At 39.1% G+C, this 24,123-nt stretch overlaps 1 protein-coding gene across 2 annotated transcripts; it reads left to right on the top strand.

The window, feature by feature from the left end:
- The first annotated feature begins 1,015 nt into the window (after positions 1–1,015).
- On the top strand, positions 1,016–23,930 carry LOC139449645 (beta-sarcoglycan-like). 2 transcript variants are annotated; one of them, XM_071231123.1, is made up of 7 exons: positions 1,016–1,092; positions 15,415–15,648; positions 15,941–16,126; positions 17,017–17,053; positions 18,107–18,264; positions 20,314–20,454; positions 21,702–23,930. In XM_071231123.1, the coding sequence occupies exons 1-7, from the start codon at positions 1,027–1,029 to the stop codon at positions 21,909–21,911; spliced, it is 1,032 nt and encodes a 343-aa protein (XP_071087224.1). In that variant the 5' UTR covers positions 1,016–1,026; the 3' UTR covers positions 21,912–23,930. The 2 variants fall into 2 exon arrangements, with proteins under 2 accessions (XP_071087224.1, XP_071087225.1); XM_071231124.1 differs by lacking the exon at positions 1,016–1,092 and adding an exon at positions 13,600–13,637.
- Positions 23,931–24,123: the final 193 nt, after the last annotated feature.

Genomic DNA, 24,123 nt, shown 5'->3' with positions numbered 1-24,123 from the left:
TTTGTTTGTTGTTTAACGCCGCACTCCGCAATAATCCAACTATATGACGGCAGTCTGTAAATAATAGAGTCTGGACCAGACAATCCAGTGATTGACATCATGAGCATCGATCCAAGCAATTGGGATACGATGACATGCATCAACCAAGTCCGCGAACTGGACCACCCGATCCCGTTAGTCGCCTTTCACGGCAAGCATGGGTTGCTGAAGTCCTATTCTACCCCGAATCTTCACGAGTCTGTCCCACGTAGTGATATTGCTGGAATTTGCTAAAAGCAACGAATAAACATGCCTAGTCACTCACTCACTAATTCACACTAATGATGACCCTAATTACGTAGTGTCTCAATATTTCCAGAAGCCCCCACAAGACGAGAACGAATCTCTGGTTTCACATATGGCAGTAATTACATTGTCTAGACCTTGATTTGAAATAGGTTCCAGTCTGCGAACACATGCAAAACAAGTAACGTGTTGTTTTCCGATTTTATCATAAGGATGTGGATGTAATGTTTTGTAACAAAAAGTTCTGTCCGTGAAAGCTGTCTACTAAGTTCTTGTCACAAGCTATCAAATAGAAATAACTCTTGTCTTGTCATCATCATCATCAGCAGCAGCAGCGACAGTCTTGTCTCCAGCATCTTTTAAAAAGTGTGAATTATTTTCCTCAGTGACCTTTCCATTTTTATTACCCAACACCACTTCCTCCTGCTCCCCCTCATCATCATCATCATCATCATCATCATCATCATCATCATCATCGTAGTTTTCCTCCTCCTCGTCTTCATCACCCAACTTCATCCGCATCATTCTAAATACACGCACCTTTCCCTATTTCCAGTTACAGTAACAGCGCTTGGTGGAAGCATTTCGTTATAATAAGGTCGGTAAAAATGCAAACAAACCATCTGTTTTCGCTATTGTATGTAAACAGTACAGTATTTGTTATTGTATAATAACTGGCATATACTCGTTTACCTTCTACTGAATCATAATTATTTACATCTCAGAGCCTGTTTGGACTGAATGCACCATTCACTGAAGACGTCTTCGGGGTATACCAACACGTGTACAACCACAAAAGCACGCTTCGTAAGTACATTTAAAATTACCATTTCTTCGACACAGCCGCGTTGGAGGTAATGAGAGAGACGTTTCAGGAGCAACTCTCTCCTGCATCAAGCTAGACTTGCACAAGTCTCTAAGGCAATAATGATCATCATAATTTCTAATTTATGTAAATATTACAAGCTGTCCTATGAGAGACTGGAGTCATGTACTGTCAACATATCTAGACTTGCCTATTAGGAGGATAGAATTACTAGAACACCCATGGACTTTTCTTTCAGTACAGACCCAGAGCAAGGCTACAGTCTCTGAAACGAACATATTTTACAGAAAAAAACAGTTGTTAACTTATAGTTATAAAATATACTAAAAAGGAGCCCAGAGACGTTCTTCATTTTCAGATACTGGTACTGCGGTAATCTAGACTTGCTAAACATTATGTATTTGCATTGGCTGTATTGGATATACTTGTTTCAGAGTCTGTATGACAGACAAATAACAAGATCAAATCGGGACAACCGTGTTGTAGATAACGATAGTCATGCATATAATAAGAACGTTTCATATCAACGGCATTGATATAAAAGGAGTGTTGTTTGAGATAGTCGTGTTCGACATTAAAAGCGCCCTTTCGATATAACCGTATTTGTAAAGAAAATTTGAAAACTCTCGCCTCTAATGACTAGAAACACAGGACTCATGTATCTTCCTGACATCATATGGACACCAAAACCCTTAAATTCACTTATAACTATAACTCAGTGAGAAGTTCCAGCCATAAACATGATACGTTCTATGAAATGAGCGACTACCGCCACAGATCTGAAAACACACGCGCGCCTTGTTGATATAAGCACCATATTGCGACCATCTTGTTTTCGGCAACTGCATTGGGTTTCAATTATGCCTTTCAACAACGGTAAGGCGGAACTCGCACTGAACCGTATCAGAATGATCATCGCTAACGTACCAACGCCATTCCCAAGTGACCCCCCACCCCTAAAAGAAAGCTAGTTCTCGAGGTTTAGATTTTGGAAATGTACCATGATATTTTTATATGTCAAATGTTTGTTTTCGGGAGGTGATATTCCTAATTCGGATAGCCTTTGTTGATTGTTCGCCCCACAAATGTATATGTATGTTTCAGGAAAATTTGAAAAAATAGCGAATTTTAGTGGACTGATCCATGGTGAATCCCAGATTGAGTGTTATTACTTTGGACAGCAGGCCTATTACAGCCTTGGAGCAAGGCTAGCTCGCACGTAAAGTAAGACATTATATTCCAGACATTATCAGGTGAGCTGCAGAAACGCCAAAACATTTCTTTTTCAACAAATTGACAGAGTATGAATAAATTATGGTTGATTTGAACTGGCGTCTGAACGTGTTAAAAGAAGGCATTGACTGTATATAATAGAGCATCATCTCTATTAAGAGTATTTGTTCCGAGAATAACAGTGTGGCTCTCGGCTTGACATTCGTGGAGATATGAGATATGAATGCGTGAACATGAATGTATGGACTAGTGTAAGGGACATTCTCGCGATCTCGACCTTTGGAAACGAGCCAAATATGCCCAAAACACGAAAATGCAAACTGCTTTTAGGGCACCATGGTGTTCGACACATCCGGTGTAAACTGTACATCAACTTAATGTATGCACACCAATCTGTACAGATGTTACTGACATGTCAACACCGCTGTACAGAAATCTGTTTGTTCTCACTATGTCCAATATTACCTGTGCAATTTCATCGTCAATGGTCTGTCTATATGTGAGGGGTGCTTGGGTGGCCCAGTCGTTTGAGGCGCCGCTATTCGCTGTGCAGAGTTGCGTCCCTTGGGCACGCCAGAAACCTGTCATTGTAGGTTCGAATCCCGGTTCGCCCCGATTATGTTTCTAGGTTTGTCAGCACCATACCCGTGTTCGTGGGTTTCACCGAAGTGGTAAACGTCTGAGACCTGCATCACTTCGGGCTTTCCTCCCACATTAAGCTGACACGCCGCGATATAACTGGAATGCTTTTAAAAGCGGCGTTAAACCCAACTCACTCACTCACTCAAGTTTACCTCCCGTGGGAATCCCGGGATAGAACTGTTCCTTGGTGACAAAGGTGATCGTTAAAGGCGACTTAATGCATCGGGTCGTTAGGCTTTGTGACTTGGTTGGTTGTCTGCGTACCATTACGGCGTTGAACGTTGCTCATGATGTCAACCACTGGTTTGTCACAAATTCGAATATTTACCGCCGTGATATAACTAAAACATTGCTGTCTGCTGTCATAAACAATAAGAAACGAAGAAATAACATTGTACGACATACATGATATATGCTGTACATGAAAATAATATTTAGTACTGTTTTATAATTAGGCATGCTTTCTTCCATTGAACGTCAGCTTGATATAAGGTGCTCCCTACACAACTGTAAGATTATCATTTCCAGCCCATATCTTTAAAAGCTGTTCTGTTGTCAATATGTAATTAAGTTCTCCACCACGGTCCTATAACTCTGCACTCAGACATTGTGTTTTATTTATTTCATTATTGTTTATTATTCCTCACTGTCATAATGTATAATCTGTTTTATTTGTTTCTGTACCCGGTATCTAGTGGGTGCGCTAATATGTACAATAAAATGCATTTATATTTACCTAATCACGGTGTCACAAGTGTCAATCACTTGATTGTCTGGTCCACACTCGATTATTAACAGACCGCCGCCATATAGCTGGAATATTGCTGGGTGTGGAGTTAAACAACAAACAAGATGTTCACACACCACGTCTTGAGTTGGACCGCTTCTCTATCCACACGCAAGATCTCGAAACAATGTTTACTTCTTAAAATAACCAAAAACAGTTAATTAAAAAACAAAGTTTATGGTTCCCTTGCTTTCCATTTCCTTATTTTTACTCGATGTTTTTCTCAATCATTTAGCGAGTTGAACAAACATTAAAATAAAGACTTCTTCAAGCGACATTTTTTTATTTTATTTTGGGGAATATCTTTGCTAAGCATCTTCGAAATTGATACGGCTTTTAAATATCTCAACGCACGTTCTCCTGACTGTTTTATCCATTAGTGTATGCCTTCACGACCGAGGTCAAGTTTGCCGCTTGCCTTCCATAAACATATGTTGCGGGAGGCTGCTAATTCAATCGGCCAGCCTCGTCAATTTCCGTGTAACAGCGATGTGCTCCGAGTGAGCCTCTTGAGACATGATGAATATATTAGCGTGTTGTCCCACATACAATGACGGTTCGTGGCTCGCTCAACACCACGTGTCAAACAGTTTCACAACATCTTGGATCTTAAATACAGCTGTGAAGAATATAAACCTTGACGTTAGACTTCTAGAATATCGGTGATAATGAAGATAGGTGTCATGTAAACATACATCCCTTGGAGATCAGCTTACGCCTCGTAGATTCGTTGCAAGGAAAACATAGAATTTCTTCATGGTACAATAAATACGACCTGAACTCATGCAGATGAAGCCAGAAACCATTTTTTATGGTCTCTGATGTAACTTATTAATTATTGGTTTATCTTTATCATTTGTGTGGTATATTAATAAGTAAAACCAGATATAATAAAATAGTTTGGTCTCTGATTAAACACATGTTAAATTCTTCACTTTAGTTTAAACATATTCTATTGACTAAAAAGACAATGGGATTGGGCACAAGTGCAAAACTTGTTGTCGTCTTCTCTTATACACAGTTGCACACATTATAACTTAATGGAAATGAACAATTTACAACTGAAGAATGACTGAAATAGAGCACTATATCAAACAGTACCTACGTAAAGGGATCTTTAACATTCGATGAAAAATGAAAATAATCAAGAATTTTATTGCACAAAACTCCCGATGGGGCAGAGTACACACTACCCTTATCTGGGAGTAAATATTGTAAACATGAAAGTAATAATACTATAGAGAGAATATCTTTTATTAAAATATATACAACATATACTAAAAATTACTACGACTGACTGTTTATTCCAACCGAGGCTGCACAATGAACGTATATGCAGACAATTTGATAACTGTTTATACTCTAAATATGCACTAAATGCGATATATGCATAGACAGGGAGGGCCTCGGTTTGTACCTCCTCGGATCAGTTTATATTGGAGTATAAATAAAATACATATAAACACCGTTATCTCTACTTCCAAAAATCAAATAGTAACATCAAACACCACCAAGGTGAAACGTCCAAGTTTTATCATTCTTGATATAAATGATTACTTGAATGGAAAATGAATGTATACAAAGAATTTGATGACGTTATATATATTTTACCTTTCTATTATCAGGTAGTTACTTGAGTGAACTTTGATTGAAAATAAATACGTTTTCGCTGTGCTTTCGAATTCATTAGAAGTGAAAAGCACTACTTGCGTTGATTCATACAACGATTCGAGACCGTATTCAATATTCCTGATCCTTGTTCGTAACAAAGACTATCCCCTGGGGTCAAACTATAACTAACCCCCTTGGTGCCAAAACAATACTTTACCATCATTGTATAAAACTGCTCCTGACTGAACCACATAATAATGAAGGCAGTCTCTCATTAATCGACCATGATAGATCAAATCTCGTAGGTGGACGAAATCCCGCTTGACAGACACGTGACCCCTAGCGGCCATAGACGATCTGGACTGTCACGCTTCAGTGGTGTTAGTCGGCCATCTTTCTTTGTAAGATGATAATTCTTTTTGACAATACAGGCTTTCCTCGAGTGCTTAATTAGCCAGATGTATTTTCATCTGGGGTCGAATTTCTGTATGGTGGGAAATGAAAAGGAGGAGAGTGTCAAATATAATGAATAATTTCTATTATGAATTAGACAGTGCTCGCGGAGGTATAATCGGTTTATCATTTTGTTTCCGTGCTGCTTCTTTGTTATACAACTCGGGGGGGGGGGGGGGGGGATTTGGCTGCTTTGTATCTTGAAGTGGTAATAACGCAAACCTATTTATGTTGCTTCCGGACGAACATATCATAAAATTTAAACTGTTGTTTTACAGTACAGTTTTTTTAGCCTTGCCTCAAGCCTGTACTGAGTGATATGACGATGGATGTGTAGTAATTCTATCCTAATAGGCAAGACAAAGTCAAAGGACGCCTGTCTTTCATAGGAATAACTTGTTCGTAATAGTTATATAATCTAGAAATTTACTATTTACAATAATAATCATTGCCTTACAGACTTGTGTCTATGTTTTGTTGAAAATATGAAAATATCATCACGATTTGGCAGTGATTCATAAAGTGATTCATGCTTGTGATATGGTCGGAATCGTACAAGAGTCTCTGCTTTTGGTGGAGATTTCTTACGATAATTGGAAAGGTTCTGTAGCTGTATTCTTAAAACATATCTGTTTTGTTAGTTTTGTTAAATTGGAATGTCGTAATATTTAATCTTTTTTTTAAATTTCGCCCTCTGTATTTTGGCTTAATGATCAAGAAAACATATCAAAACAAGCATGTTTGAGTCTGACAGTCAATACCTCAGGTCCCTTTCTATACACATGGTCTCTACCGCTATAAAAAAAAAGGAACAGATGCAAAAGAAAACAAAAAGTGTCGTTCAGTTGTAAATCTTCATGTCGTTGTTAGGCCGAATAAATCTTCTCTTGTGTTGCTTCTCGGGAGAATTCAAATAAATAATTAGATATACGTATTCTCCACCTTTCAATCACCAGACTCGATTATTTACACATCGCCGTCATATAACTGGGATATTGCTGAGTGCGGCGTTAAACAACAAACAAACAGGATAGCGAGTTGGTGAATTTCGTTCAGTGAGTAATGTTCCAGTTTTATGAGAGAGGTAAGTTCTGGGCCAGAAAAAGACTGATTTATAGTCCATGATCAACTAGAATAGAAATGTTTTGTATAATCCATGCTAAGTTTGGAAGTGTGCATTCCAGTATAGACAGGGCAAAGAGCCATTTTGTCATTGAGGTCAAACATATCTAGGGATCATTATACAAGCGTGTGTGTCACACTGATTTTCAGAAACGAGCGTTAGAATTGTTGTATTTCCCGAACGATACCGAGAGTAATACATGAATTCTTACACGAGCTTAGTAAAATCAGTACGACGGGTAATAATAAACAAGTATGTGTACGAGGGCTGATCAAACAGTTCTAAGCCTTACCATTTTTTTAATATGGGCCTAAACAAAGTGAACTAGTCAGTGTAGTACATTGTTTGAGTAGTTTATTGCAAGTGCATTTGGTCTGTTGAAGCCGTTTGTATATAGATCTACGAGACAGCCAGTTCAACGCGATAGGGACTCGAATGGACACAGAAATGGAAAAGAACGAGTACTGATCAGTCATCAAGTTTTTTACTCCAGAGAAAAGTACTCCCCAAGAATTTCATGACCGCATGTCGAAAGTGTCTGGGGATAAGTGCCCTAGCTATTCCAATTGTGCCATTGCTGAACTTGAGGAAGACACAGGTCTAAGCCATGAATCCATTGAAATTATTATTCATGAACTTTAACAGATGAATAATATATCTGCTCGTTGGTGCCTGCGTTTCTAAAACCTGAGAAAGTCAAAAGATGATTACCGGTATTATGGATCGGGTGGTCAGATTCGGTGACTTGGTTGATAGCTTGTCATCGTTGCTTACAATATTAATCACTGGATTTTCTGGTCCAACCTAAATTAGTTATATGCCGGAATATTGGTTGAATTAAATAACAACAAGAAACAAAACAAAAAACACACCCCTGCAAATTTGAAACCTCGTGCATCCTAACATTTAGACAATGAAGATACATGTATATATACTCCTACACGTATATATCTGTGTCTATCATTGCAATTTACAAATAACATTTCATGTTGCATTTATTTCAACCGTATGCCATAAAAGCGTCTTCTGTGATGAACATGTATGTTGTATACAGTTCCCGTGGCAGTGACATCTGTATGTATATACAATTAACGACGTTTACCGCCCGGTGGCATGTATACGATCAATTTGTTTGTGGGAAGTAATTGGACATCGTCGAGCGAAATTAATTGAGATGGTTCAATACATGCCTCTGATATGGGGTTCTGGGTTAGCATTCTTAATGGATCAAGCGGTCAGGCTCGCCGACTTGGCTGATTGTGTGTCATCGTATTCCGACGGCGTGGATCGTTGCTCATAATATCAACCACTAGTCGATCAGGTCCAGACTCGGTTATTTTCAGACTGCCGTCATATAGCTGGAATGTTGCTGAGTGTGGCGTTAAACAACAAACGGGGCACGGGTGGCCCAGTCGTCTAAGCCGCGATTCGCCGTGCAGAGTTGCATCCCTTGGGCACGCCAGAAACCTATGATTGTGGGTTCGAATCCCGGTTTGCCCCAATTATGTTTCTAGGTTTGTCAGCACCATACCCGTGCTCGTGTGTTTCACCGAAGTGGTGAACGTCTGAGACCTGCATCACTTCGGGCTTTCCTCCCACATTAAGCTGACACGCCGTGATATAACTGGAATACTGTTAAATGCGACGTTAAACACACAACTCTCTCACTCACCTTTCATTTATTGAACTGTCAGTATGACCCCAAGTCTTAGGGTGATGCGAAACAGAAAGGAAAACGATGCCCTTACCTGATAGAGTTGTATCTTGAATAAGTGAAAAGTAGTAACATTATTTGTCCAATGAGCTAATTTGTATATCTACCAACAAGCCCCTTGTGAGATGTTATTGAGGCCACTGAGTAAAACCTTATATCTTTGGAACAACACGTAAAGAAAGAAATCACGCGAGATTGTACGAGCGTCTGCCTTCCTCGCGTGTAATCACACGCACGTGCGACGCAGACGACAGCCGGCACGGTCTGCTTGGAAATGGAAAATTGGACAAATATTCACTTGCTGTGACGAGATATTAACTAACTAATGTTTATACGGGACACGTGATTAGATCAGCCCCCAAGTGAGACTGGTATTGAGTGATTGTTGTTGAGCCATCTGGAAAGTGAGTGTAATTATTTGTTACTTTTAAAGTCTCTGAACTATGACACAAGAACTGTCTTTCAGGAAACAAATAACCCTCTTTATATGATTTGCTTGTTGTTTTAACGCCGCACTCAAGCTATATGACGGTGGTCTGTATGGGCACCCCCCTCCCCTTCTTTTTATTTCGAAATTTTTTTTTATTTCTGTATAAAGTACCACCAAAGACATTAAATAGATCTTAATTGTGCACACATACACCCCCCCCCCCCCCCCCCCCCCCCTTTTAAAAAAAGCGGTTTCCGCCCCTGGTCTGTAAATAATCGAGTCTTGACCAGTCAATCCAGTGATTGACATCATGAACATCGATCCACGTAATTGGGATACGATGACATGCGTCAACCAAGTCAGCCTGACCATCTTATATGTTTCTGCAGGAGAGATATTTCAACCGAAACGTGAAGGGCAAAATGGAGAACCGTGTTAAAGCTTGGGCAATGATATTATTAAAACGCAAAACTATGAAACCCTTGCATGCTTATTAGGCGTTTGTCTTGAAAATAGATGAATAAGCCAGTATGTTTTTACGCCGCTTTTATTCATGCAATTTCACAGCAGGTGAGACCAGATATACACATTGCATACCCGCCTGTGGGGAATAGTACCTACATGCAGTTCCTCGTATATAGGTTCCCAGTATATCCCATGTGCTTGTCATATATGAAAGAGACGCCTAAAGAGGTTCGGGTGCATTGATTGCGGGTCATCGTAACCCGTGACCGTGATTCATTGCTGTTGCTTCTAATCGATGCTTTGTCTGGTCCAGATTATTTACAGGCCATCTTGATATAACGTTCTGATCACGGCGTTAAACAACATTCACTCACTAGATTACATACTGCTTTGTATGTCACTATTCGTCATGAAGAGACTAACATAGCATGCCATCATGTCAGTACTCATGCTTCGTTACTTCCGCTGCAGACTATTGCTTTTTATTGGTGGCCCAATCGTGCAAGGCGCGCAATTTGCCGTACAGAGTTGCGTCCTTTAGGCACGCTAGAAACCTTTTATTGTGGGTTCGAATCCCGGTTCGTCCGAATTATGTTTCTAGGTTTGTCAGAAAAGTACCGGTGCTCGTGTGTTTCACCAAAGTGGTCAACGTCTGACCTGAATCGCCTCGGGCTTCCCACATTAAGGTGACACGCCGGGATATAACTGGAATACTGTTCAAAGCGGCGTTAAACCCAACTCACTTACTCACACACTCCTTTGGTCCGGTTTACAGACGACCCGTGAAGATCCGGGGTAGAAAAGGTCTTCAGCAACCCATGCTTGCCGTAAAAGGCGACTATGCTTGTCGTAAGAGTCGACTAACGGGGTCGGGTGGTCAGGCTCGCTGATAGCTGGAATATTGTTGAGTGCGGCGTTAAACAACAAACAAACAAACAAGTTTATAGATCGCTGTGATCTTAAAAAGTGCCACCATACTTTACTAGGCCTGTCATATCACACTGTTTCAATATGGCTGAAAACGTTTTATGTATATTGCGGCTTCGACTCGCAAGTAATAGTTGCGTAATTTGTAGCTTTTTTGCAAGACAAGGAGTGTGTAAAGTTATTGTTACTCCATATGATCTATGAAGTCCCATACTATACATGGTTGTCGGGACGGTCGGGTAGCCTAGTGGTTAAAGCGTTCGCTCGTCCCGCCGAAGACCCGGGTTCGATTCCCGTCATGGGTACAATGTGTGAAGCTGTTGTCCCCCGCCGTGATATTGCTGGAATATTGCTAAAAGTGGTGTAAAACCATACTTGCTCGCTCACATGGAATGTCACATTGGTGTCGCTTATAGTGCGCTATAACCTTATAGTACGGCTGTGTGGGCCTTGTCCTCAAAACGATATTTAATATATAGATGACTATATCGTTTTAAAGGGGTTATGCTGACCACAGCATAGCTGCGAAAAGTAGAGCTACATATACTTATATCAGCTTTTACTATCAATTCTGACCAGTGGATGCCGGATAGTAAAACTGTTGCAGTTTAGTACGATGTCATCGCTTTTGTCCTTGCCACTTGAAATAGGATGCTAATAGTAATCACTTACAGTAATGCCAAAAATTGCAAAGTGCCCTTTTCAAAATATGTCCATTTTCTAAGCAATAAACATCACCATTGAGTTTTGGTTACAATCCGGGTAAGATTCGACTGTCAGGTGACTGCGAGTGGTTATATTTAGCAGCGACCTTGGTCAAGGGCGCTTTAAATACTGGCTACCAGCGTTCCCGTTTACCGGTAATTACCATTTTTTTACCGATACAATTAGGCTTGGACCGGTAATTCATATGACTGCCAGTCCACGTGGACCGGCAAATAAAGTACCTTTTGAATCTTTGTTGTTGAACAAAACATCGGTGATATATATTTATATAGAGAGAGAAAGAGAGAGAGAGAGAGAGAGAGAGTTGCCAGTCCACAATGACTGGCAGTTTCAAAAGCCAGTGGGATTTTCAGTTCATGGATATCCTTATCGTTGCTATCCATACAAAATACAATATATATATATATACAATATATATAGAGGGAGAGAGTTGCCAGTCCACAATGAATGGCAGTTTCAAAAGCCAGTGGGAACACTGACTACAGTTGTACTTTTTCAGTTCATGGATATCGTTATCGTTGCTATCCATGCAAAATACATGCAGATACAGATGCATCACCTGTTGTTACGTCTTAACCAAAGACATATATCATATACGTCTTTGGCCTTAACTGTTCTTCACTATAGATCACTCTATGGCGAGGGTCTGGTGTCGCTTAGTGTTCCAAGAAGACAGACAAAGTTAGCTCCCTTTTCCATATTCAAGATTTGAAGTTATCTGCGTATCTCTAAATGATTGTCTGTTTGTTGTGTACCGCCGCACTCAGCATTGTTCCAGCTATATGACGGGGTCTGTAAATAATCAAGCCTGGACCAAACAATCCAGTGATTGACATCTTGAGCACCGATCTATGGAATTGGGGTACGATGACATGCATCAACCAAGTCAGCAAGCCTGACCACCCGAACCCGTCTTCACGGGTTGCCAAATCCGGTGGCCTCTTAAGACCAGCAATTGGGTGTTGAGGACACAGCTACCCCGGGTCCCCACTTATTGAAACGCATAATCGATATCATGTTTAGGTCTTTTTGCTATGCCTTACAAGTAGGCATTACACAAATCGAAGGCAGTGGTCTATCGGGCACTAAAACAGTGCATGTAAGCTTGTCGAATAAGGAAACAGGAAACTGTCATTGGAAGCTCCGCAGACCCGAAAACGATCTGGCATTTTAAATGTTGTCCATTGGACCCAGATTTCACACCTTAGATCTTGAACGCTTTGTTTTTCACGTTCCTTTTATTTCTTATTATACCTACACCAAATATCCGAAATATTCTTGAACGGTATTTTTTTTCTTCCCATCGAATTTGTCAACACGTTCAGTGAAAAAAAACCCAAAGTGATGGATACTGTAAGGTAATTACTTCATTGTCAATAAATACAGAAAAATATATTATAGTAATATGATAAATATACAGAGTGTAATACAGTATTTGTATTTTTATTTAATATGATTTTATTTCACTATACCGTCCATAGTTGTAAGAGATCACTTAAGAACAACAATAACTAAATGTCTGTGGAAGGCCTTATTGTCTAACTCCCTTACGACGTGGAATGGAAGGGGCTGGTTGTTTTATGTGCTATGCGGTATAGTAAGAGAGTGAGTGAGTGAGTATGGTTTCACGCCGCTTTTAGCAATAATCCAGCAATATCACGGCGGGGAACACTGGAAATGGGCTTCACACATTATACTTATGCCGGGAATCGAACCCCGGTCTTCGGCGTGACGAGCGAACGCTTTAACCACTGGGCTACCCGACCGCCCTAGTAAGAGAGACTACAGCAGTGTTGCCTATTTTGTTCTTTTGTATCCATAGTAGTCTGTCTTACAGTCCCTGAACCATAGTAGTTTCAATTTCACCAAGGCCTTACTCCAATACTTTCGTCCTCGACGAAGCAAGTCTAGATTTTCTACAGGTTCTTGAAGTCCCATCTCACTGGGGTTCATTTTCAATTTAAATGTAGTTCCTATCAAAATTATATACTTTTAAAGGCTGTAAGAGTTAGTCTTTTTTCACAGGTACCTGTTTGGAAAATAAAGCAGATGTAGGTAGCGTCCATGTCATATGCTTGTTGTAAGACAATATCAGAATAGGTATCGGGTTGTCCAAATACAATGGCCAATACCAGCTTGTTTTATCATAGATTGTCTATCCGTTCAGAGACAGCAATCGAGAATTTTACAGCTGCTTCAATGCATTTTTCAGAATTTTTCACGTGAAGACAATCCTTACTCCTTTTTTCCTGCACAATTAATCTCCATGTCATTGATTGCTAACCCTTATAGCCTATTGCAATCAGAAACAAAATCAGTGTGAACGAAGTGTTCTCAATCCGTATCCGTTGACATTTTCTGGTGACTTTTTGTATAACCCCAACTCTCAAAATGGCTGCCGATGAGTTAGGAGAGGTAAATCAACTTCGAAAACTATTGTTCAACACGAAGTGCGATGTTTTTTAGTCATTTTGTTGCCTGATATGTGATCTCAAGATAGTTTATGTATTGTGTTTGTGAAATAGAAAAGCCTCTTTGACACATGAGCAATATCAAGTGAAATATAATCCAGATTGTATTTCTAATACTTCCTAAGATATAATCAGAAACTCGGGTGCTTCTTGAAATAAGTCTTAATTATTTGTTTTTGAAGGTTTCGAATGTATAAGCTATGCGTGTGTGCGTCATGTAGTTATTTATGAATAGATGGGCGAACAGGTGAACAGCAAAGTACTGATTACGATATAGCCTAAAATTATGAATATGGGTCCTCACTTGGCAAGGCTGCAGTTGACCATTGTTTACCAGACGCAACTATTTAGCGCTAATTAGCAGCAACTATGGATCTTCCCTGATCTTGCGTGCCACTTTGATCCTTTGGGTTAGTTGTGTGTAGTTACCAACTATTCTCTCCATTCCCTTGGATGCCCTTGGGTAGCCTAGTGGTTTAAGCGTTTGTTTGTCACGCCAAAGACCCATGGTTCGCTTCCCCACATTGGTACAATGTGTCAAGGAAATTTCTGGTGTCATGATATTGCTGGAATATTGCTAGTAGTGACATAAAACCATTAGGGGTGAAACAATACAGAGGTTCCATCACCAGTTTTCATGCCACGATACGATAAATGACACATTTTCTTCTGTATAGATATAAGACGATACACTTGCTAAAGTAAATTATTTAGCTGGTTTTCTTTAACTGCAGTACAGCGATGACCATAAGAACACATACAATTTTATGGATACAACTTCTGGTTTCTTGCAAAATGTAAGAATCTACATCAAAACGTAAATACATCGAAAATTAATAAACCAGAAGTTGTCATCTATAATGTTGTTGCGTTTTCTTATTTTCTCTCCAATTTCTAGAATGATAATGAAACAAATCGAAGCTTGATGATTCATAAACCACCTCTGAAATAATTATGTTCCAAAAGTTTCCAAAAGTCTCCATGCGATTTGGCGTGAACATGGTGATTACATGTATGTGTATTGCAATATGTAGGTTATCATGTATTGCAATATGTAGGTTATCATGGTCCTTGCTGTATTGTTTCACATCTAAAAACCATACTCACTCACCCTTTACGATCAAGCACCCTTTTATGATCATTAGGGTCAGGAACCCCTTTTCCGATTAACACCCCTTCGTGATCAAGTGACCCTTTGCGATCCTCAGGGTTAGTTGTGAGTTAAGATTATGATTAGCTATCTCACCTTTTTCTCACCAATTTGAGGTAAATCTGCATATCAACTGTAACATCAGCAATATTTCAACCATATCGTGACAAGAACATTAATAATCCATAAAATTATACTACTAGAAATCTGTCAGTGATTGACATTATAATAACTAGATTATCACAGTTTACGTTTAAAACTAGTTGAGAACAAGTAAAAGAATAACCTAAAATTCAACATTACATAATAAAAATGGGATATAGATCACCAGCAACCAAAGTTGGGCCACCATACTAGGGACTGTGGAGACTTACGATACATCTGGTACCTGCAAGGTTCCCCAGCAGGATTCGCTACTCAGGAGGTGCTATTTGAAATACAAATAAAAATCTGCCGCGTATGTTGCAGTACTCCCCATCTCACATTTAGCCTTCCCTTCATATTGGTCATCAGTGGTCATTCAAAAACTGATGCCAATGCAACATTGTAATCATTGTTCATTTATTGACAGCAAGTGCAGTCAAGCCACTCCCAGCCAGGAGTTGGAAGCACCAACACACTGTCCATGAGGGAAAAGTCCCATATGAAAAGAAGAGTGAATAAGGAGCACAATAGCAACTTCCGAGCTGGCTACATCAACATCAATGAGGAATACCTACACAAGACTGGAATAAGAGGAAGAAAGCGCTACTTCCTGTACTGCTTTGTTGGTTTCCTTGTGTTCCTTGCCTTGCTCAATGCCCTGGTAAGGCAAATATAACTTTTAGAAATAGTTTGGTCGTTCAATCAATAAACCAAATTCCATGTAACTCATTTCCAGCGCAGATCTTGAAAACTGTACAATGTTTCTTCACCAAACTGGGTACATTCATAGGTCTAGTGGTGAACTGGTGCCTTTTGATAGACTGGGAAATTATAAGAAATTTATTTTGGGGGAAATTATAAGAAATTTATTTTTTGAGTTTCCATAACAAAAAGTTTCATATATTTATTCACAACTTTGTTCTCTTGTTTGTATTTCGTATTTTCATTTGTAGGTCACAGCATGGCTGGTATACAAGTTCAGGATTTATCATATTGGGATGAAGCCAATGGAATTTGTTTCTGACAACAATATGCTGCGATTCTTGGAAGAATCTGAAGTCCGAGTCATCAAAATGTCCAATGCACGGCTGGGGGGTCGATTTGAAAAGGATCTATACGTCGTTTCTAAAAATAGCACAGTAAGCACTGGGTTTGAAACTCCTTGTATTAAGGTACCAATAACACGGTTACAATAAGTCCCCCATTAAGCATGTAGTGGGCGCACTTTATTTTCATATGAAGCTTGAAAAATATATTGGACAAGCACATTGAAAAATGATGAATATATGATCAAAGTCAATGAACAAAATTTGAAATTATTTTCTTTGAAATGTATTCTACTCGTTAGCACATTCAAATTCCAAAGGGGACACTGACACTTCCTTATCAATGCCCTTTGTGCACTAGAACAAAGGTATGTTGTATTTCCATCCATGAAGCATTAGCCCCAAGATGTGCATTAACTGTGGATTAGAGGGAGATTTCATGTTATTTTAAGAATATTCTTATTAGATCAGGTAAACATAGATCATGTAGATATTATTCCTACTCTGATAAGCATACTAAGACTATCATGTTTATCACTTTGATTACAGAAACAGTTTGAATATGACTGAAAGATGTGGTTTCCGTAGCAGATCTTGAAAACCATGGCAACAACTTGACTTAGACTAGAAAAGGCGGTAGTGCTTGTTTCCGGAGCAGATCTTGAAAAACGTACAATATTTCTTCACTAACCTTGGCACATAGACAGGTCTAGTGGTATAAAGGTTCATTTTGACAGTTTGGGATTTTTGAAAGATCTTTTTTTTTTAGTTTCCATAGCAACAACAGTCTACATAGACAATACATTCTGGTATTAGATCATGCAAATACATCAGAACATACATAAATTGTACATCTCAGCCTAATAAATATTTTAGGTCTGGGCAGTTTATCATGTATATTGTAGAAAGTCAGTGACTTTAGCATTGTCAATGTGCCTGCGATTGTGATGATGAGGCAATACTAAATCGGTCTCCCCTTTCAGATGCTGATTGGTGCTGAGAACATGCGTGGATCAGTCTGTGAGTGTGTTATTGATTCTTAGTTTTCACTGTGAAAACGCTGCTTTTGCACATTGCCATGATCATTGATATGGGGTGGTGGCATAGTCTAGAGGTTAAGGCATTTACACATCATTCTTAAAGCCTATGTTGAATTCCCCACACTGGTACAATATGTAACGTCCCTTTCTGGTGTCCCCCATCATGATATTACTGGAATACTGAAAATGTTTTGTTACCTTGTCGGACTGCACCCTGCCAATTATTACAATGACCTATCATACATGTTTTGAATGTCTCAGTGCCTCACTGTCATGCTTTGGTTATAATCATCAGTTGACGGTTTGTTTTGTAAAGACAATGCGACAATGTCCCTTTCTAGTATTCCGTTGGTAAGACTGTTCTGATAATCTTTATGACTACGGCTCGTGAACTAATTAACATGATTAAGGTATGAATGGGAACTGTTATCTTATGAGTGTTGTTGGATTAGTACTGAGCTGATGACGTGGATAGTTGCTCATATGAAGGTGTACTCCGATCTTCAAACAAGGCCACGGGTATGGTATTGGAGTAAAATATCTTATGGGAATGAGATTGAGGGAAATTGAACAGGACCCGTGAAGATGAGTAGAGAATAGGTCTTCAACAACCCATGCTTGCCGTAACAGGTGACTATGCTAAGTCGTAAGAGACGACTAATGGGATCGGGTAGTCAGGCTTGCTGACTTTGTTGATGCATGTTGATGCATGTCAGCTGCTACAGATATGTGGATTCCTGATAAGTTCCCAAACACCCCATGCTTGTTGTTGGAGTAGACTAACATAGGGATTGGTGGTCACATTTTTTCACTTGGTTGATTGTGTGTCCTGACTTGGTTGATGCATGTCATCGTATCCCAATTGCATAGATCAATGCTCAGGATATCAGTCACTGGATTGTCTGGTCCACACTCGATTACTTATAGACAGCTGGAATATTGCTGAGTGCGGCGTTAAACAACAAACAAACAATAGAAATTGAACAGAAAACTGAATGTTGTGAAAGGTGATTATATCTTGTTACATTTACAGTGAAGCTGAAAAAAGGCCTGACCAGAATATCAAGTGATTACTTCATAGTCAAGGGAAAAAACTCCAGTGTCAATTTGCTGCAGACAGGATATGAAGGAATGGAAGTGCCGCTGAAACATGCCAAGAATCTCCATGCCCTCACAGTCCAAGTGGGGAAGGTACCATGAGTGTCCATGCATGGTGTTGGCAACCAGTCCGTAGTGACCAACAAGGAGGCAGTAGTTGTTTACCCATGCTGCATGATGGAATGCACTATATTAACAATGTTGACAGGTACATCTCATTACTTACACTTAACTGTGCTTGTTAGCTAAGACATGGAGCATGATTGTTTTTGAGTGATGCATGTATAGTTGATAAGTAAATACCCCTTCTTAGAAATCTAACCCCTGGGGATTCAAGGAAAGATTTGATCATCAGAAACATGCTGATCGCAAAAGGTGACTTAATGGATCAGGTTCAGTGACTTGGTTAACTGTGTGTCATGGATATGGCATGGTATGTTGCTCCTATCAATCATTGTATTTTCTGGTCCAAGACTCATTTATTACAGGCTTTTGTCACATAGCTGGAAAAGTGTGGCATTAAACAACAAACAAACTATAACAAGATGTTTCTGGTCTGGACCCTCATGGTAATTCAGGTCCTCACGACTCTGTGTTTGATGTAAGGGCGGACTAGAATTTTGTTCAATTTTGATATTTTTTCTAGCATGTGGTCTTCAGCAACCCATGCTTGCTGTAAGCATGGTAAGAGGCGACTATGCTTGTCATAAGAGGCGACTAACAGGATCTTCTTGTCAAGCTCACTGACTTGGTTGATGCATGTCATCGTATCCCAATTGCATGGATCGATGCTCTTGATGTCAGTCACTGGATTGTCTGGTCCAAACTCCGGACAGAAAAATTTAAATGTCCGGTAAGCCATATTTTAAATAGGACATTTGAGATTCCCAATCAGACATGTTCGGCGCATATGACCATTTCCGGACCACTGGTTTCACCGAAGTGGTAAAAGTCTGAGACCTGCATCACCTTGGGCTATCCCTGTCTGCATCATACAAAAAGCTGTTGAAAGATCCTTGTAGAAACTAACATTTTTTGTCCACAAGGCCTTATAATGATAACATGAAGCAAAACTCTTAAAAAATAGTACATTTCTACAGTCCTTATGATACCTTAACTATTGGGCAGTTTGGCAAGGACTACAGGACTAGTCCCAATTTCTAATGGTGAAGATAGTAATTGCTGTTGCCCTGGCTAAACTCGGCTTTAAGGAGATAAAACGAGCTGGTCGCGCTGGACATGTTGGAGTCAGTATAATATGTCTGAGTGGCATAACCAAGTTAAACTGCATCTTGGAATGTGATGTTAAATCTCACCTCAGCTGCTACAAGTATCTGGATTAGAATAGTTCCCCAACAACCCATGCTTGTTGTAGGAGTAGACTAACATGGGGACTGGTGGTCACGTTTTTTCACTTGGTTGATTGTGTGTCCTGACTTTGTTGATGTATGGCATCGTATCAAAATTGCGTAGATCGATGCTCATGATGTCAATCACTGTATTGTCTGGTCTAGACTCCATTCTTTACATGCTGCTGGAATATTGCTGAGTGCTACATTAAATAACAACTACCGTATTCGACGTAATAAGCGCCCCGCTCTAATAAGCGCCCACGGCGATAATTGCTCATACATTGGCTAGTGAACAATTCCAATTAGCACCCCTTCCGATTGATCAATGTACACAAGACTTATTTATTCGCTTATAATACGCACTCGTGTGTTATATGCACCCTTAATTATGGGCAATCAAATTTTGAAAAAATATATCTGTCGTATATAAACATTTCAGGCTGTCAACATCAACCACGAAATTTATCTTTCAACTCTGTTTTTTCCACCAAAATTATATTATAATAAGAGCCCCCTATTTATAATTTTGCGAGCGCCCTGGGCGCTTATTACGTCGAATATGGTAGTATGATTGTGTGTCAGTACCCCTTGATAGAGTGGATGGTTACTCATGTTTTCAGACACTGTTTTTTTTCTGGAGCAAGCTTTTATTGCCAAGAAGCTGTGAAAAAAAGCTAAATATTGTGGTGCTAAAGAACATTCACTCTCTCACTCTTGTCTTGGCTAATTTCATGGCCTTGTCTACATTGAACCCACTGGTTGAAGTACATGTGTTTTGTGTGTTTTGCAGCTGAGAAGTCGAGAAGGCTACCAGGACATTGTGTTTGAGTCCCAGAAACAGATCAAGGTGGTTGGATCTGAGGGAGTGCAGGTGGAGAGTGGCAAGAGTGTCTTTGTCGAACCCTCGAACTCTGTCAACCTAAACGCTTCAGTGAGTACAGCATTGATGCCTCCTTGTTGGATGTTTGATAGCTAATATCCTGCTTATAAGAGATGAATGATCCAAGTATTTAAGTTTGTTTAATCCAATAATATGGGCACACAGGTGGTCTAAGGTGGCTGTATTGTAAACCTAAACTGTCAAGAATCAGCTTCCCAGATTTATGATCCTCGACCTGTCTGCACTATGCAGAGGCATGGGTGGCTACGGTGCCACATTTTGCTGTGCAGAGTTGTATCCCTTAGGTGTTTCAGAAACTTTTAATTGTGGCATTGAATCCAGACTAGAACTAGGACCCAGGTACCTGACCCCCTACTACCACTTACCCTACCCAGTCCTACCCGGGTACCTGCTGTGGGTCTCACGAGTTGTTACAAAATGTTGCTTTGGGAAGGGTTTTATATAACGATCTGATCATGCATATACTGAAATTTTATCTTTACTCAACTTGCTCGAACATGTACAAGACAATGCAAACATTAGAAAGGCAAGGTGCTATTGTGATATTTTTGTTATTAAACAAAATATCTTAGTGACTAACCTCTGGTCCAGGTTGTCCTGTGGGTACCCGGATCCTACTCAGTACCCACTCGACCCAAACCCATGAAGACCCGGGGTACAATAGGTCTTCAGCAACCCATGCTTGCCATAAAACAAACAAAACAAAAAAAACACCTGAGTTCCCGAGATCCCCGTCCCAGAGGAATGAGTGACCCAGTTGGCTATGGCGCCACATTTTTCTGTGCAGTCTGAGAGTCGTGTCTGTTATGTGTGTCAGAAACTTATAATCGTGGCTTTGAATCCAAAATTTGCCACAAAGATTTTCTAGACTTGTCAGCATCACTTCAGGTTTCATCCCATGCTGTGAGATAATTAAAACTCATTTCAAAGCATCATTAAATCCAAAACTCACACACTCAGCATAATGCCCATGGTTACAGGTTTCAGAATGATTGTCAGTGTGTACAAGTTGTACAACCTGTATCACCTTGGCCCTTCCTCCACAATAAGCTGTTGCGATGGAATGTATACAACTCCAAAGAAGTTAAAGACCACCAGATTCTTTCATATTACTATAGTAAATCTGGCATATAGAATAGATATGTTAAGACTATAAAATTAACCAAAATAGATATATGTTAACACCAATGCCATGTAAGAAATAAATTTGTCGTAGGCTAGATATTGTTAGTGGTTATAAGGCATTTTATTACAATTATGGTTGTTGTTTTTAACAGGATGGCTCAATTCACTTTGATTTTGGGAGCAACATCTATCTGAACCAGAGTTTGCCAAGACTGTCCCCAGGGTACCAGATTGACACAAATCTTATCATCTACAAACTCTGTGTTTGTTTGGACAGTGGGAGAGTGTTTCGCGTTCCGATCACTGGACCCAGCTCAGGTTGCAATACATTGAATGAAAATCAGAACCCTTGTGATTTGTAACAGGTGCCTGTCCACAACCCTCCAGCTTTTTTTTTATCTTAATCAATGCATAGTTGTTGGTATATACACATTGCAGTTTGCAAATGTGATATTATTATGTACAGTTTCTCACATGAATAAGCTGCAACAAATATGTTCGGCTTCAGCCTCTGAATGAAGAGGCATAGTGTTATTGATGGTCAAGGGGTAATTTGAAGTTTATAGAAACAAAGCTTATACAAGACGGGGGTCTGTACAGCATGAAATATGGCCTTAAATGATTGTGATAAGCTATTATTATTATTCAGTACATCCATCTTATGCTAAGGACACAATTACCACTACCTTTGCATATTTTGCAATTGTTTCATTCCTAGTTCTGTCTTAAGGGCGGAGGGGTAGCCTAGTGGTTCAAGTGTTCGCACTCCACGCCAAAGGCCCAGGTTCGATTCCCCAGTCATGGGTACATTGTGTGGAGCCCATTTCTGGTGTTCCCTGCCGTGGTTTTGCTGAAATATTGCTAAAATTGGCATAAAACTGTCTTCGCTCACTAGTTCTGTGTTAGACTGAAGTATGTATCTGATGTGGGTAGGTTTTGTTACGTTAATCAATTTAATTAGCACCCTTTTATTAATAATCCTACTTGGTTAAACAAAAGGAGAGCTAATCATGTTGATTAAATTTATGATATATATAAAAAAATATAAATATGTTTTTGATATCATATAGCATGATATATATTAAACTTTTTATCAATGTTTATATTTAAATATGATAACACTGTTACCATGGACACTGGTCATGTGAAATAAAATCTATATTCATACATATGTATTTGTCTGCAAGGTATATGTAATCCATCCATTAGTCAAACATGATGCAGATTTGAGCTTATAATTCTATGCCTTACTCATTCATTATGTTAATTTATGATATTTACATATTAAATGTCCAATGATATCTAGAGTTTGATATTTCTTATGCTGATTATTTTTCAAGACATTTTTGTACCAGCTGTGCTTTAACATTTTTGACATCATGCTGTAATGACTGATACAAATGTTATGTCAGATGTATTAAAAATGATAATAGCTTTATTTAATATCATATTATGATTATGATTATGCCATTTCTTTTGTTTAGAGTGAGTTCACATTCACAAACTTCTTTCACCAAAGTTTACAACTGCAGTGTTAAGAACTGCAGGTGCTTTGCTGGCGTGTACCGAAGGACCATGTTTTGAATTGATTTACCATATTCAACATATCATGTGCCTTGGAGGCATGAACAGATTGCAAGGTGGTTTTGAAATGAGTTATCTATCAAATGAATGAACTAAGTCTGAAATTTAGTTAGAAATGAATTATCAATGAAATAACTAAGTCTGAAATGAATTAATAATCAAATGAATGGACTCTTTCTGAAATGAATTATTATTCAAATGGATGAACGAAGTCTAAATGAATTATTAATCAAATGGATGAACTAAGTCTAAATGAATTATTAATCAAATGGATGGACTAAGTCTAAATGAATTATTTATCAAATGGATGAACTAAGTGTGAAATGAATTATTAATCAAATGAATGGACTAAGTCTGAAATGAATTATTAATCAAATGGATGAACTAAGTCTAAATGAATTATTAATCAAATGAATGGACTCAGTCTGAAATGAATTAATATTCAGATGGATGCATAGTATATTACACGGATATTTTTAACTAAACAGTGAACTAGATGAATGTTCAGAGTTAATGCAGGGAAAGCCATTTGGTTAAACATATGCCCTTCTCTCTATAGACCCAAATTCAGTTCCCCGTACATGTGAAGCCCATTTCTGGTTCCCCTTCTGTGGTATTGCAGGAATATTAACAAAGTAGACACAATTAATGTATAACTTCTTTAATTACTATAAAGGCAATGTTTCGGTATAGAGCCTTATTCCATTTGTCATCCGTCAACTTCTAAGTAATTCCTATCAAACAATGCAGGAATACTACTTAAAGCTGCATTTAGCCATACGCAAGGCTTTAAAAAATAATAGGCAATGGTTTTTGAAAATATAGTGCGGGTGGGCGGTGTCTTTTTTTTGGGTGGGGTGGTTGTTCAAACTAGTATGCAACCAAATGAACAGTTATTTAACCAAATAAACAGTTGTGTGCAGGAAAGGGCCTCTCTACATAAATGTATCCTTTGATGAGTAAAATACTGGAATACAGTATTTCACTACC

This window comes from Haliotis cracherodii, unplaced genomic scaffold (assembly GCF_022045235.1).
Source record: "Haliotis cracherodii isolate W230 unplaced genomic scaffold, xgHalCrac1.p SCAF_8, whole genome shotgun sequence".
Lineage (NCBI taxonomy): Eukaryota > Metazoa > Mollusca > Gastropoda > Lepetellida > Haliotidae > Haliotis > Haliotis cracherodii.
This window is presented reverse-complemented; position numbering and strand designations above follow the sequence as displayed.